Raw genomic sequence first — 17430 nt, 5'->3', positions numbered from 1 at the left:
CTAATCCAAGAACAATTAATAGATTAAATCAAGAGTCTCTAATTCTACTTCATTAATACACTACTTCCTCAGAATAAAAAGGAACACAATCTATGGATGTTCTAATACCTTGCCAATATGAACCAATGATGTTACTACTTCAAGTAATCATTTGCAGAAAACAAAAATTAACAGGAAAATATGGAGTTAACCAGAAAGCCAGTTTGAGTAAACTATTAAATTTCATCAGTGACTACGCTGCCATATCAACAAAAATGGATTTATAAAAACACTGAATACTATCATTGAAATTGGAAAAATATTTTTAAATCAATTAACATTCAATAATTATCCAAAAATCTGGCATCTTGGCAAACCCAACAGCACATTTGATATTGCTGTTTTGTCTCTCTTTAAACAATTTTCAAACTAGTAATATCAATACTGATTATTTTAAAAACCAGTTAAAGATATGTTGTAAATGTAAAATAGAAAGACGTATAAAGTCATGAGCTATGAAATGTCACATTATGAAGCAAGCTATCTGCTTAACAGGTCAACATACATCTGTGTCAACTTACCGCCCAATATCCAGCACATGTCTCATAACCAATCATTAAAACTTGAAACGGCCACTACAAGGGTAGTGCCTCAATCATAATTCCATGAAACCCAGGAATTTGAGCTAGCAACTCAGTTTTTATGCCATTTTTGCCAGGAAGACAGAAGATTCAACTTTGCCTGTATCTTTCAACAGCTATTTTACTTTGAAACATGGATTTTGCCATTTCAAAACATATTCCAGGACCTAGTTACAATGAAAAAGAAAACATCACTGGGCATTTTCAGCTCTATATAAAGTAAGAGCTGTTCAGATCGGTTGCACAATACCAATTATGAAACATCACTACAGTTTTTTTTAAAAAAAAAAAAGAAAAAAGAAAAAGGAAAAAATTTATCAAAACCTGATCTCAAAATTCAGCAATAAATTGTAAAATGTGGAGACAGGCCAAAAAAGATTAAAAAATTTAAAAAAAGAATGTTTCATATTTTATGTACCACAGTAATATGGTCATAAACTGGTTCACAAACCTACTTAGAGTCAAATAGCAAAACTGTCTTGTTACCGTGTTTAAATAATTACAGCCCAAAAGAAATTCATTTAACTGTTCACTGTTCTATCAACTGCATAAAGAACTGCTAGAGCCAAGTTTCATCTATTACAGTGAGCTGTTCTCATGTCAAAAGACAAATTTTTTAAAAGCTAGGAGGGGATTAATTTTAAAGGACAACAGTCTTTGAAGTTCCTGGGAAAGAACATGTCTCATAGTAAGTTGCTTTTTAAACACAAAAACAAAACTTAACCTAACCCAAAACAGATACCTAAAAATCTTTGAAAATCACTAGTAACTTTGCAACTATAATTACATACTGGTAAAAATTAAAAAAAAAAAAAAAATCATTACTTTAGTTGAAATAAACACCCTTATCTTTAGGACCTAAAGTGTCATCATTATCCTAATTAGTGACTATTCATGTAGTCAGTATTTATATAATATTCTTCTAAATTTCCTGAACGTTTTTCCTCTAAAAATCCTGATAAATTTTCATTTTATCATTTTAAGTTTATATACTAAAAATTAAGCGCAAAAAAGAAAGTTTTTCCACTTCAGATTTCTTTAAAAGTTGAAAAGAAATTCTTAGTAAAAATAATATTCAATAATCCTGTCTGACTGTTATAAATCTATGCGAACATTTACTATCACAAGCCATAGGCATGCAATGAAAGACTATCTGTAAGCCTTCTGCACTTCAAATACACTACAATGACATACTTAAAAAACACTTTTAGCATTCAACAAATCTACATCATGTTCTACCATGATACAGATTTTTAGGGTATGGTTTCTCCAGCATTTCAATCACTTTTTATTAACTATCTTCCTAAGTTTCAATGCTATCAAGACTAGGGACTCTTCCATGAAACTACTTTTCCAAGTTTTAATAGCATTGATGTATATTTGCTAGCCCTGGGGTACATGAATCATTAAGCATAATTACTCATTTTTTTATTTGCATGCAAGATAAATTTAATTCACAATACTAAACATACTAAGCATACCTTTAACATGATGAACCAAGGACACAATGTGTTGAATAAATGACTCTGAAGTGCTTTTGCTGGCCTGTGGCAACTTAATGTGGTCAAAGATGGATCGGAACTCTTGCTCCTTCTTGACAGAATGGACAAGTGTACTAGCAAGCAGCCTGTCTTTAGTCAAGGAAGCAGGTCTGGAACATATTGATAACACACACACACAAAATATACCATTGGTTTAAATAAAAAAAGGTATGTTCAGAAAGTTTAAGATAATTAACTGGAATATTAACTACCCACAGATTATTTACTGGGGATCAATATGGAATTACCTGTTAGAATCATCAAGAGGAACAGGTGCCATTTTGAGTTTGACTTCAGGACGATGAGAATCACTCGCTATCATTTTGATCCTAAGTGGGCTTTCCTCTCTGAAGGTAGATTTTTCTCGTGCATCCAGATTCTTGTGTAGAGGGGGACTGTAATCAAAGAGGTCTTTGAGCTTTTCAGACTTTACCTGCTCAGGTGACTGAGTTTCTTTCTTTACTGTTATTCTTTCAGAATTTTTGTCTTCTTCTTTGTGCTTATCTTTTGTAGTGCTAGGCCTTTCCACTACATATCCAGTCTCTTTAAGTTTATAATTTTTTTCTTCTCTAAATCCATCACTTTCTCTATTGCCTTTCAGTGAAACTTTGGACTTGTACTTGAGTCCTTCCTCCTCAGTATTCCGGTGAGATGCAGTAGTAAAACTTTTACCCTGATCTGCGAGGACTGACTTCCTGAACTGTCTATAATCCTCTGTCTCCTCTGTGTCATCCCCTTCTGAATCATTAAACTTTTGTTTTCCAGACTCTTTATCACTGAAGTAATCTAGAGCTTCCTGATCTTCCCATTCTCCCTCTGCCCTCCCTTTCTCTGATCCTTTCTCTTTTGAAGCCTCTTTATCCCTGGTATTACCCCTATCAAGCAGGAATACTCTAGACTCTTCATCTGTGAACCTGCGAATAAGCAAAGAAGAGGATAGTAACTCTGGATTGCATTCATTGTAGATCGCTTCCATATTTAAATGTGTTGCCCAATCCCTCAGGACCAGCAAGAGAGAAAAAACCCTATTGAAAAGTGCTTTTTCAGTTCCCACTTTTAAAAATCATTGAAAGCATCCATATAGAACTTATGTACTAACTTTTAAAATAAATTTACATTTGACTTCTGAAGTTTAAAAAGTAAAGCCAACCAAAAACCTGTCCTATTTAGTCACAATCCACAATTCTGCACTATCACGAACTTCTAGAGATTGCCTGAATTTAATTTTTGAAGCTAAGAACCACTAAGGATAATACACATTATGTTAGAATTCTCTTGATAATTACCCCCCAAAATTCAGACTGTTTCACTTACTTATCTATTAATATAAACAAGAGTTCACACAAATCGATTTAAATACCATTCCAGTAATACTCTTTATGAGCATCACAAAACAGTTCATATATACTTGCTCTAGAAAAATAATGATTTCTGGCACTGTTTCATAGAAACTAACGATCAGTTCAATCACAAATTCTAGGTTGTGCAGTGCTATTCCACAAACAGCATGTTTCCTCTATTTTCTCACTTTTAAGTCAAATCACAATACATGAAGCAACCAATTTTCATTGTTAGCAACTTTCAGCAACACTTGAGATCAGAATTTAAACAATGTATCTGTTTCAGATGTCATTAGTCAGTGAGAAATACCATTACCTTTTGTATAGTCAGGCTGAAATCATTAAATATTAACAGCCAGACTGTTTATGCCACCTAAGAACATGCAATATTGCTGCATTATTTATGTAGGTCACATTCTAATAATGAAAAGAACAAAATAAGCCTCCAATGCTTTAATAAACTAAATTTCTATAAGATCTACAGTTATTAACATATATCATTTAGTTATGCTCTAAGCTACTCAACTTCTCCTCATCTGTATTTTTAATTCTGGACCGAAAATGGTAAAATTAAGAGGAGAAACAGAAATCAGTGTTTTTTTTTTTTTTTTTTTTTAAAGAGACAGGGTCTTGCTCTGTTGCCCAGGCTGGAGTGCAGTAGGCACAATCATAGCTCACCAAAGCCTTGAACTCCTGGGCTCAAGAGATCCTCCCGCCTCAGCCTCCTGAGTAGCTGGATAAATTAATTTTTATTAAAACACTTAGCTTCCAAAGTTCACCAGATAAAGGTAAAAACAATTTGGAATTATCTTAAAATGAAGGAAGTCAAGAGTAAAAACTGCTAGTTAAATATGTATCACAAATTTACGTCTTTTAATTCCAAATAGAATTCAAAGAACAAAAATAGTATTATACTGTAGATTCTGTATTTTAGTTTTTACCTTTTTAAGAACTTCCCAGTCTTTGCAGTTTCCTGATCTCCACCATCAGGATAAAATGAGGAACGGCCCCTAGACTCATCTCTTGGAGCATTCTGTGGTGCGATTGTCTTTGCAGGACTTCTTCGTGAAGGGATGTGATGAATTGGACTATTCTGAGAGGGACTGTATCGACTAGATCCATTTCCAACAGAACCAGACCCAGACCTTTCAGGACTATGCTGAATGGAATGTGAATGCTGAGAAGGAGTATTTTTTGCAGAGTGAACTGTACTGAGCATGGGAGCATCAGAGCAAGATGAACTCTGACTAGGTGGTGTAGCAATAGGCGAAGGACTATGGGGTGATCTAGGACTATTATCATAAGCTGAAAGGCCAGGCCAAATATCACCAGATGTGGCTGATGACTTATTAAATTCATCGATAGATTCAGATGGGTCATGTTCAAATGTATCTTTCGGTTCCTCCTGTGATTTACTTTTCAACGGACTCTCTTCTTGGGGTTCCCCTTCAGCTTTTTTGGTTTGTTTTTCCTGAGACCCTCGTCTTTTAGAAACAGGAGATTTGCTATATGGGGATGAAGAACGAGAAGAGGATGATCTTGGAGACCTAGAAGATCTATATGACCGGCGAGATCTGCTTCTGGATCTTTGAGAAGAAATGGATCTTCTTTTTGGACTCCTGGAACGTGAACGACCTCGTCTAGGACTCCTAGAGTGCCTTCTATTCCAGACAGGTCTATAACCACCTCGATGATATCTACCTCCTCCTCCTTGATAATACCCTCTACCCCTTCCTCTGTACCCGTAAGGTCGTCTCATTCCTCTATTATTTCTGTAATCACGACGATAATCTCTAGAATACATACGATCTCTACTACGAGACCTTGAATATGTTCTGGAACGAGACCTAGAACTAAAAATGAAATAAATATCAATGCAAGAAAAATAAAGCATTCCATCCTACCATTCTAAATACTCTGATTGAATATAACATGTAAATAAACGGTAAAGGTAAAAATAGACTTTTTTAAAAAACCTCATCTGTACAAAAGTTTATGATTTCTAATCAAAAAGCCTCACTAAGGTAAATACTGAGAGAATAAAGACCTTAAAAATGAAGGCACAAAACACACACACACACACTTGCATGTGTTATATATATATCACACACATTAGGACATATTAGCAAATTGTAGTACATCTAGGCAAGCACTTAAACTGATAATTGTAAAAGAATATTTAATGGGATGACATAATATACAGTTAAATGGGGAAAAGATTACACAAAACTGTATCAGTGAGATATTATTAATTAAATATATACATAAAATAAAGTTAAGCCTGGGGGGGAAAAAGAATAATCATCAACTACTATTAATTCTTAATGGGATTATGGTCATTTGTACTTTCAATTTCTGGTTTCTGTTTTCTATGCTAAGTATGTATTACTATTTAAAGAAAAATAACCAGAGTTGTTAATTTTTTAACAAAAAAAATTATTTTGTTAGAATTCAAAGAATCAAAGTCGGAAATGAGAAACTATAAAACAATACGCACAGATTTTTCACTGTCAAGTTCTTGCATTACCCAATTCATCTCTTAACATTGTGGACAAATACAAAGAAACCTACCATATATTATACAGTAAAATTTGAGACCTGGAGTCAGACTAACTGGATTTCAATCCAAGCTCTGCCATTTACTAGAGCTTGTTAGTTGGACATTCTCAATTTCTCGCTTACAATAAGGGTAACAACAGATCCATTTCACAGGGTTCTTTGAGAATAAAATACATTTTGGGGTTTAGCACTGTGTTTAAGATACACATTCAACAAATAATAACTGATATCATTATTTTAAAAATTTAAAGCACATTAAATCACCTGTATCGCTTCTTTCTAGAATGAGATCTTGATCTTGATCGAGAACTAGACTGTGATCTAGACTTTGACCTTGAAGAATGTGATCTAGAATTGGAGCGACCCATTTCTTTTCTCCTAATCAAATGATAGGGAAAAAAAAGGTTAAAATTACAATATGATTTTTTAAATTTTCCGTTATTTATTTTCAGATAAAATTTGATTTTTACAAAAGTTTCTCAAAGGCTATTATTATTCACCATCATTTTCAAATCAGTATTCAGAAGACAAGTCAATTATCCCTGACTAAAACTATTTTCACCTGCATGATAGATACTGTAGATTAAAGACACAACTGAAGATTTTTATGGACTGCCCCACTTATGTGCCTCAATCCAAAAAGGCAGCAGCTGCAGAAGCCGGAAAGACCAATGAGATCAGACTGCAGCAGCATGTTATGTGTTATTCCATGCCCAATACAAATGCCTACCTCTCCTGTAAGAAAGATAAATAAATAAATAAAGGTATTACAGATAAGGCAACTGAAATAAAATAAAGTGTCACAATACTAACAAAAAATAAACCTACTAGGCTGTTATCATAGTGCTTTACGGCCTTGAAAATGAGACTGAGCTGACCACTCCATATACACAATACTGTCTGGAGTGGTACTATATAGTATACAGGACACTAAGTTTCTGAACAGCTGGAGCCGTGGGTCTGCTCTCAGTACTCATGACTCCAGAATAAAGTGGACTTTTGTGACAATGACTAGTTTACCCTGAAGCTTTCTGTTAAGAAGATATAAGAAGAATAAAAGATAAAGAATTGGAGGGATTACTTCAAGAAAGATTTATTAGAACTATAAGAAAAAAAACTTGGGCACCAGTAGTTTAACTTTTCTAAACACTACATGGTATCCAATGCTATAATTAGACCTCAATGGGTACAGAAATCAGTAACTGTCAGAACTAATTGATTTATAAGATCTACTCTTCACAAAATTGAAAAAATATACATATATAGCAAATCACTGCATGTACATCCCAAATGTCACATTTTCAACTTTTCAATAATTGAGATATCTTAGCCTCTCAAGCTTGTTTTTGCTGCATAGAACTATTTTCAAATTTATACTAACATACTCAAAAAGTATTCATTTCAATAAAAATCAACTTATTAAACTTCAAACAGCTTGCAATTCCCATAATACTTAAATAGTATCTCTTACAACCAAATATTTTTGAAGGCACTTATTTTACCTACCTAGACTTTGTTGAGTTTAATAAAATACTATTTGGAAGTACTAAGATGAGTTCAGTTATAGAAGAGGTAATGGTAATACCTGGATAGTTCCTCATCAAACAATATAAATAACAAATTCGAGATGTTTGAGATAAATGCTGATTTCAAAACAGAACATAACTATCCTCTAATAGACTACCACCTTTGTCTTCTTTCACTCTTCTTCTGAATCCCAAGGGAGCAAGAAATACATAAAGACAGAAATAAAACATAGGTTCAGGGTTCAAAAAGGCAGAATAAGAATTCCACAACACAGAAGAAAGAAATTTAGCATTAACGCAGAAAGATCTGATACCTCATAGAACACAAATTTGGTTCAGCAACTGTAGTTTTGACGACAACATGAAATTGGCAAAAACCAAATTTACAGCCTGCAAAGGAAGGAATCTTGGCCACTGGGAACTGCGACATTCTAGTGCTATCTGATTTCAAAATTCTGTCCTCCCAAACATTTTAAAAGAACATAAATATGTAATTTACATTCATTGTGATCAAATTTACTTTAAGATATTTATTTTTATCCCACTCTGAGATAATCAGACACACTGTAAGAAGAAACCAGAGCTGGAAACAATTTTGGAGATCCAGTCCAGCAATAAGGCAACATTCTTTTCCACTGTATTAATCCGTAAATAAAACACTATGAGTTTACTAAGAGCTAGAGATGCTGTGTTGTGCTGTATCTCCAGAATCTCTGTTTCTGGCTCTTGAGGCTTTTTGGATGGTAATTTCTGTTAAGGTTTCATGAATTCTGCAGGCTTTTCCAGTCAACAGGATGTAGTTGGGCTTGTGGCACATAAGCACAACAGGTATTTAATAAGTAACTATCAAATGAATGCATTCCCCAGAACCTGGATATTTTTTAAAGCAGCAAGTTTATTTTTAAAGGTTTGTGTTTTGCTTTGCTTTTTAATAGCTACACCTGAAACTTGAAAAACTAATGGAAAGAAAGCATGCCTATCAAATAGCAGTCTAAAAGAAATGGATATCTTCTGCTCTACTGCAAAAATACACTTAGGACACTTAAATGCTAAGAACATGGTCTCTGCATTTAAAGTACATGAATTCAAATTCCTTAAGCTCTTTGAGCCTGTTCCTCAACTGTAGAATGAAGAAAATAACAGTGCCTACTTCGTAGACTTGTAGAGGACTTAATGAGTTGATAAACTTAATTCACTTAATACACTTAGCACATAAGAAGCAACCAATTTGAATTACCTAAACACTACAGTAGAAACAAGTTATGAATCTCCTCTTGTTTACATTAGGGAAAATGGGTTAAGTAGCAGAGTTTATCTTGTATGTCCTGAGTCTTTTAGTAGATGTGTTTATAGAAATAGAAAAAGCAGGAACACAACCTGGAAGAAGAACCTTTTCCCTAAAACTAACTTAATATCTGACTTACTTCATACAAGTCACCAAAATAAACAAAAAACTGAATCATCAATTCAGTAGCGACATTTCCTCAAAAAAGTCAAAAGGTTTTCACTTTTGAATGTGAAAAATGAATGCTCTTTACCTTGGCTTTTAAGCAGGATCAAGAAGTCAAGTGAAGTCTTTCAGATACTGTAAATATTCCTCCTGGAGAGAATGCTCTGAGAGATTAAACTCTAAATTCAAATTCCTAGCGAAGACAAAAAAAATTATTTTGATTTATGTCAAATTAAATAACCATTATTTACAATGCATATATGGGCACTGCAATAAACTCTAATAAATGCACTTACAATTTCAGGGAAGGAAAAACTAATTCAGGAAATAGGAAACTTTTAAGCATAAAAGCCTAAAACTCAACTTTTTTGTAAACCACAATGCAGTAGTGTGTTACGAAACTGACAGCATCTTTTTAACTACTTGAATTCTAATTGTAGCAATTTGAGCTTTAGGAAACATGATATGTTGTCCTTTCATCAGAAAATTCCAAGGTAGCTAACATAATGCCATCTTGCTACAGGGGCAAGGCAGCACAAGCCTGTAGTCCCAGCTACTTGGGAAGCCAAGGCAGAAGGAGTTTGACACTGCAATGTGCTGTGATCACACCTGGGACTAGCACTTTAACCTTGGGAACACAGCAAGACTCCATCTCAAAAAAAAAAAATGTAATCTATAATTTTCATAATGCTCTACTTTATAACATCTAAAATATGAGTTTAATGTTTTGCTACTTATTCTCTTTGGTACTTCCTTTCACACAATTTAGTTTCATGTGAAACGATTTTAAAATCCACATTAACAGCCATCATAGTAACTTCAAATTCTGTGCCTAAAAGCATCTTGATACATGTATATTCAAATAAAAGAACAGTCAGCAATGAAACTTTTATCTATTGAAAGTAAATATTCTTCCTAAAATATCATTACTCTGTAAATACACTTTGCACAAAATATTCAAGTTACCAATACTGAAAAGTTTAACTCTGCGTATATTCACATCAAGTATGTGCAAAGGATAGTCTAAAGCACTAGGGGAACAGCAACTAAGGAATACAAGATTAATATACGCCAGCACTCAAAAGAATTCATGAACAAGTTTAAATGGAAATCTGTAACTCTTACCAAGATCCAATTTTAAAAATAAAATGAGACTGAAAATACAAAGAAGAAATGTTAACATTTAACTGGTGAATCAAGAATAGTGTCTCCTAAAATATCCATGGCTCTCCAACTGGGGAGAGATTTGAACTTCAGGCTAGGAAGAAGGAATCGGAACCTATTATGGGAAACTTACTAAAAAAGTAGTAAAGTCAAAAAGCCAAGTAAGGCTGGGTATAAAACAAAAGGATTTCTAAAGGACATATAAGTTTAGTTTTTAAAATATCAAAACCCCAAGTGGCCAGAGGAAAAAAATGGCAGTATTTTAAACTGGAGTACTGTTAAAAAACTGTATTCTGACCTGGAAAGTCATTACTACTGATTCACTCCTAGAAGTGATACAAGGCTCATTTTAGCTAACATTTCCCTAAACAATTTCAAAAGGCTAATTTCTATATATATCCAGAGAAGACTCAACTGCCAGATCTCTTTACTTCAAGTCATGATATTTTGAAGTTCAAAGAAAATAAACACTAGATATAAAAAACTGACAGAAGAGGGAACATAGGCTGTTAGACCAGTGGATATACATTCCTGTTCACAATCTATAAATATATTCAAGTATCCACACCAATAACTCAAATAATACACAAAATGTGATACAATAAATAAATCAGTATCAAAGCTGATTAGTTCAGCTAATTTTTAAAAAATGAAAGCCTACATACAAAGCACAATACTAGTTACTATAGGAAATATGTCTATGTAAGTGGTCCCTGCCTTCCAAAAACCAAATCAGGAACAGATATCAGCAACAAATCATAGCAAATTAAACATCTAAATATCAACCATGTGCAAAGAACCGTGCTAGGTGACTTAAATAAAATAATCTCATATTTGATCCTGATAATCTCATGAGCTACGTATTAATCCCATCTTTCAAATACAGAGAACTCTAAACTTTCCAAATAACTTGAAATAGGTGCCTTACATGCCAGACACTACTACTCTAATGCTGGGAATACATTTTAAGGAGGACTTGAAGTTCCCTACTCTCTTGAAGTTTTCAGAGAGAGGAAGACAGAAAACAAGAAAAAAATCAAATAGTGGCAAGTGCCACATTGGAGACGGGGGAAAAAGTACAAGTTGACATGCAGAGGAGGAGGGCAGGGGCACTACTTAGGTGGATCCTTGGGCCCTCTTTAAGGAGGTAACATTTGGGTCTAAGGACAGGGAACACAGAAAAGATCCACAGAGGGAAAAGCATACTAGGCAGAGGACACAAACTTAGCAAATTCAGGACAGAAACACCAATAAGAAGGCAATGTGATCAAGTAGTTGAGTGTATGAAATAAGGCAGCAGGAGGAGGAATGGACCAGATCAAATAGCATCTAGTAGATCATCAAAAGGGGTCAGGATTTTACTTGGTTGAGAAACCCTTACAGGGTTTGCTTGACTCATCTGATTTCATTTTAAGATGGCTTCTATATAAAAAATAAACAGCAATGAAAAAAGAGGCAAATTCAAGATGTGGTTTGTCAAAATGACTTGTTAATGGATTGTTAGGGGTGTGAAGTACAGAGAGTGAGGAAAAATGAAAAATCACTAGTGCCCTTAAATTCTAGGTTTTAGATTTAAACATCTCGGAGGAGGACAAGTTTGGGGGAGAAAACAAAAGATATGTTTGCCGTTTTTTGCGCCCATAGTCGGGCTGTAAATGGTTAATCCAAAATTTGACTGAAATCTCCTGACTCCAACTCCAGTGCTCTCTCTTCAATACCCTAAAAGGTGCCTGAGGTGGCCAAAACCCAAATACAGAATTAAAAATGCCAAACTAATCTTCCCTTTATTACAACCAAGATCATTTAATAGATTCCCACTTGTATAAAGACATAAGGAATAAATTGCAGTATGTATCTTTAGCCAATTGATACACTAACCAATGAGGAACACAGGATAAAATAAAACAGGTTTTATTTTTAAAAATAAGGTTCTTAAATATCTTAACAGAGCCTATCTTTCATGAAATAATACATAATGACCAGCTAGAACATATGTGATCAGAAACCAGCTAGAAAACAATTATATCAGGCCAGGCACGGTGGCTCACCGTGTAATCTCAGCACTTTGGGAGGCCGAGGTAAGCAGATCCTGAGGTTACGAGTTCGAGACCAGCCTGGCCAACATGGTGAAACTCCGTCTCTACTAAAAGTACCAAAATTAGCCAGACGAGGTGGTGCACGTCTACAGTCCCAGGTACTCCAGAGTCTGAGGCAGAAGAATCACTCGAACCCAGGAGGCGGTGATTGCAGTAAGCAAAAATTGCACCACTGCACTCCAGCCTGGGCAAGAGTGAGACTGTCTCAAAAAAAAGAGAAAATTTGATCAGAGCAAAGAAACTGGGCTTAACAAAATATCCAAGACAAAGCCACCCAAAATGAATTCTTTAAGATTACGATTTCAAGCATACTTGATCCTAGTCTTCATTTTAGCAGACTCAAGGAGTTTGGTCCCCAGATTGTTATAAACAAAGTAATGCTATTTCCATCTTTTCAAATCCTAAAAATATAGCCCATGACTATTATTCCAGTAGACTAGATTCAAATCCTGGCTCAGCCATTAACTAACTGACCAACACTGAACAAGTTAACTTAATCTGTCAGCTTCAAATTCTGTTGGTGTTTTTTTGTTTTTCATGTTTTTTGTTTTTGTTTTTTTTTAAGGCTACTAATGGTACTTTCTTACAAGTACAGGGTTAAATGAACTAAGGCACATAAACAGCTTAGCTTAATGTTTGGCTCATGGTATACAATCTAGCATTAGCCATCATTATTGGTAAACCTTGTTTAGGCAGCCTTTCTGCAAGCTAACCATGTTTACTTAAAATGATTCTTGCAGGTAAGGTTACCTTAATACTTTTGATACAGCATTAATCAGCATCATTTAGAAGTCTTTCCAGATATGCTTAATAAAATGTCTGGGCTGGGTGCAGTGGCTTAGGCCTGTAATCCCAACACTTCGGGAGGCCAAGGCGGGCGGATCACCTCAGGTAAGGAGTTTGAGACCAGCCTGGCCAACATGGCAAAACCCTGTCTCTACTATAAATATAAAAATTAGCCGGGCGTGCCAGCGTGCGCCTCTAATCTCAGTTACTCTGGAGCCTGAGGCAGGAGAATCGCTTGAACCCAGGAGGTGGAAGTTGCAGTGAGCCAAGATCATGCCACTGCACTCCAGCCTGGAAGACAGAGCAAGACACCATCTCAAAAACAGAAAAACTAGCCGGCCTTTGTGGTGTGCACCTGTAATCCCATGTAATCCCAGCTACTGGGGAGGCTGAGGCATGAGAATCACTCGAACCTGGGAGGCAGAGGTTGCAGTGAGCCAAGATCACGCCACTGCACACCAGCCTGGGTGACAGAGCAAGACTGTGTCTCAAAAAAAAAAAAAAAGAAAGAAAAAGAAAAAGAAAAAAATTAGCGGGACATGGTGGCAAGCAGGCGCCTGTAGTCCCAGCTACTTGGGAGGCTAAGACACGAGAATCGCTTGAACCAGGGAAGCGGAGGTTGCAGTGAGCCGAGATGGCGCCACTGCACTCTAGCCTGAGCTACAAAGCGAGTCTCTGTCTCAAACAAATAAATAAATAAAATTAATGTGTTTGAAAACTCTAAAATACTACACAAATACAGGCTAGTATTATCTTCGTGTTAATATACTGGTTGGTTTTCAGCCTTAGGGACAGTCAGAAGATATTAAATGCTATGACTGAGGTAACACTTATTACCTGAGTGTAAACACTTAACAAATTCATATCCAACAAGTACCCAGAGATTTTAGCTTCTTAATTCCCTCTTCTACTTATTTGCTAAATAACAAATCACTGTAAATTACACAGCTGAAGTCAGCTAGTGTGCAACTACTACTGATTTCCAACGTAGTTTCCGGAAACTCCCAACCCAAGCCCTACATAGAACTGGTAAAACTTTCTCCATTTCTAAGTCTTCTCATCACATAGTTAACCTTGTACAGCTTGCTGCCCACAAAAGTTTAATAAATTCAACCGAGGACGGGGACAGGGGCTCACCCCTGTAATCCCAGCACTTTGGGTGGGCCAGGCGAGTGGATTACCTGAGGTCAGGAGTTCGACACCAATATTGTGAAACCCCATCTCTACCAAAAATACAAAAATTAGCCGGGTGTGGTGGCGGGCGCCTGCAGTTCCAGCTACTCAGGTGGCTGAGGCATGAAAATCGCTTGAACCCGGAGACGGGAGGTTGCAATGAGCCGAGATTGGGCCACTGCACTCCTGCCTGGGCGACAGAGCGACACTCCGTCTCAAAAATAAATAAATAAATCAACCAGACCTGAGCAGAGCCTACCAGTGGGCCTATCAGACCTACAGGTCTGTCACCAAGTCTTACAATACCACTGTTCTTCAAAGTCAAGAAGGGCTCTGGCTAAACAGTTTCCTTTGCCACCATTTTAATTACCTGAATTAAAGAAGATATTTCAGTGTTCACCACAATGTAATGGTTAAAGTATGATATCACTAAGAGAAGATGCTCCAAGGTTGTTTACCATGAGCTACCTTTTTAAGTAACAAGGTCTCACTCTGTTGCCCCCGCTGGAGTGCAGGGGGACGAGCATAGCACAGAGCAGCCTCAACTCCCACCGAGGAGTCACTTTTTCCCTTTCCCTCCCATCAAATTATTTATTCTGAATTGGTTATGATCAAAAATGCACAAACCTTGTAGCAGTTTTTCCTACGTAAAGGTTATTTACTGTCTAAACAGTATCCTAACCATTTCAACTAGAGTCGAACTGAAATGAGAATTCACACGAGGAACAATACATTTTGTTTTGCTTTGTAATACCAAAAAATTTGAAAGACGCTGTTGCAATGAGGTACAAGTCTGAAGTTGCTCATCTTTTTCATCAGTGTTAGCCACACTTGCTTTCAACTTGTCTTAATTTTTTTCCAATTCTAAAATGCTTTTTCAAAAAGTCTGAGGTAGCAAAGTAGCTGCTGGTACTTCAGCTTGATTCTGAAGAAATAAATTTTAAAAGCGAATCTTAAAAGCCAACTCATGAATTTAAAATGAAGGCAAAGTCCAATTCGCCACTCCCACCCATTTCTCACACCAGCTGTCTACCAACTGTGGCTGCAACTTTTCTGACACGACTAAATGGGCTGAATCACTTGCTGAAAAGACTCGGCTTTGCTAGTACTCGTGAAGAACCGCACTTTCAGCCGGATGGGGCAGGGCCAGGCTCAGAACCACCAGCTAAGACCCAATCCCCTCGCTAGGGAAACGTAACTAGGCAACCACCACAAGTCAACAGCGCGCGCTAGCTTCAAAACAGCGGGTTGCAGCGGGTACTGAAATTAACTCCAGAGAACTAGGGTCAGCAGCCAGGGGCGGAACAGAGCCCTAAAACCTAGTAGCATCACAAAAATGAGGCATCAACTGACGGGTAGTCTGAAGCCAGGGAGGAATTTTAAAGACCACGAGAAAAGGGGTAGACTTACTCAACGCACTTTGCTGCGGGTCACAGTTATTTTTCTCAAAACCCCAAAGGCCAGGAAGAAAGGTGGCAGGCAGTCCCAGCCAATGAGAGGCGGACACAAGTTGCACCTCCGGCGGCCGTCGGCGCCGTAGGCGGGGTAGAAAGAAAGCGACGAGCGCGCGTGCGCGGAAGGCTCAGTCGGGCGCGCGCAGAGATACGGGCTGAAGAAATGGGGGAAGGGTGGAAGAGGAATATATGCGCACGCGCACGGAAGGCCGCGCGGGCCCCGGGTCTCGAGCCAGGTTCGCAAACACGAGCGCGCGCGCCGTTAGCACTGCTCAGCGCCCCCGCCCGGCCTTTTCGGCCCGTAGTGCCTCCAAAACCTGAAAGAAGCTGACGAAAAAACGCATAAATAACGGCGCAACGTCTCCTTCGTTCTCCTTTTGCCGCCAACCCGTCACCACCCACAGAAGAGTCAAAAATATGGCCTGTCCTCGGTCTTCACTGCCTCTTGAGTAACTTGAATACAGCGCGAGGCCTACCTGACACGCCGAATCGCGGTTCCGGGGATTTATCTCCGTTGCAACCACACAGCGGCCATTTCCCGACTCAAGAACGCGAGGAAAACCATAGAGGTACCTTCGACGCGCTAGTTCGTCTCCGTCACTTCCGATCTGGGGCGTGGCCTCGGGTGCCCCTAAATATGCGGGCAAGCCCCGCCCACCCTTCCGCTCTGGTCCGGCTTCCCGGCTGCTATTAAGATGTTGCCTGAGGCCTTCTGGGAAGTCGCGTGGCTGGTCTCGCGCGAAGGTGTGGCAGCCCCGCCCTCCGGTCCGTAGCGACAGCTTTGGCCGGAGAGGCGGTAGAGTGGGTTGGGTATTTTCCTAGGCCTGAGTTAGCTTGGCCGTAAGGGGATTTTCGCTGGCGTCTCTGCCTAGTTCCGAGGAGACCCTCTAGACCTCACCGCCGCCCCTACTTTTTACCTCAGTAAGCTTGTCTGGTCTGTTCTTTCTGTGGGGCCAGCTTAGACCAGGCAAAAAACAAAAACAATCCCACACTGAGGAAAAGACCAGGAGGCGAAACGCGGCTGTGATTGCAGACACGCTGCTCCCTCAGCCAGCAAGGGCCACTTTTCTTCCTCTTGGACGCCTAACTGGAGATTAGAAAGCGTGGCTTTTGCTTTGCTATTAAATGCGGCAGACGCACTTAGTTGAAAAATAGCCACTATCTAAATCCCTTTCCTGAGTGGCGTCTGATCAAATCGGAGCTCACGCCGCAGCAGCCGGAAGCCTCTTAGGCTGCTCGCGCCAGAGGAGGCCGCCCTCCTGACGGCGTGGTGACGGCTTTACCACATCGGCAACGTTGGCATAGGCATAAAAAAATAAAGAGCACGAAGCAGTTGAGCTTTCAGCCTGTGACGATGATTTGTGGCAGCCGAGGAACACAGCCCAACGTAGCTTGGTTGGCCAAAATTATAAGTCAGATTGAAAATAGGCAAGCCACATTTGATTTGAATAGAATTTAAATAACAGCCTTAGCACATTGTCCATTAATACTTCTCCGGGCTGCACTTTCTTAGGGCCTAAAACCGCTATTACTTTGATGTTTAGGGATGTTAACTACCTTGATGGATTTCAGACTTGTAATTAGCAACCAGAGTGTCAGTGAATGAATCGAATCTAGTATTGGGCCCTGGTTGTGAATTTACCACTGTGCTTAGGGCATTCTTCACAGTCCAATTTACCAGCTCAGCTAGAAAAACGACAACATTTTCATGGAGTGAATCG

At 38.0% G+C, this 17430-nt stretch overlaps 1 protein-coding gene across 4 annotated transcripts in view; it reads right to left on the bottom strand.

Moving 5' to 3' along the window:
* Positions 1 to 16339, bottom strand: part of BCLAF1 (BCL2-associated transcription factor 1) — a 31554-nt gene extending 15215 nt beyond the window's left edge. For 2 of the 4 annotated variants that reach the window (XR_001004038.1, XM_011962099.1), the window contains exons 1-6: positions 16186 to 16339; positions 9125 to 9229; positions 6325 to 6438; positions 4443 to 5354; positions 2410 to 3075; positions 2102 to 2271 (exon numbers count right to left, since the gene is read on the bottom strand). Coding sequence is in view for 3 of the 4 variants with exons in the window: in XM_011962099.1 (XP_011817489.1) it covers positions 2102 to 2271; positions 2410 to 3075; positions 4443 to 5354; positions 6325 to 6428 (1852 nt within the window). In the remaining variant the exon portion in view is untranslated. The remainder of the gene's footprint in view (positions 1 to 2101; positions 2272 to 2409; positions 3076 to 4442; positions 5355 to 6324; positions 6439 to 9124; positions 9230 to 16185) is intronic. The other 2 variants (XM_011962101.1, XM_011962100.1) reach the window with 2 other exon arrangements.
* Between the last annotated feature and the right edge of the window lie 1091 nt (positions 16340 to 17430).

This window comes from Colobus angolensis, unplaced genomic scaffold (assembly GCF_000951035.1).
Source record: "Colobus angolensis palliatus isolate OR3802 unplaced genomic scaffold, Cang.pa_1.0 Scaffold58, whole genome shotgun sequence".
Lineage (NCBI taxonomy): Eukaryota > Metazoa > Chordata > Mammalia > Primates > Cercopithecidae > Colobus > Colobus angolensis.
Note: the sequence above shows the minus strand (reverse complement) of the source record. Positions and strands in the feature narration are given on the sequence as shown.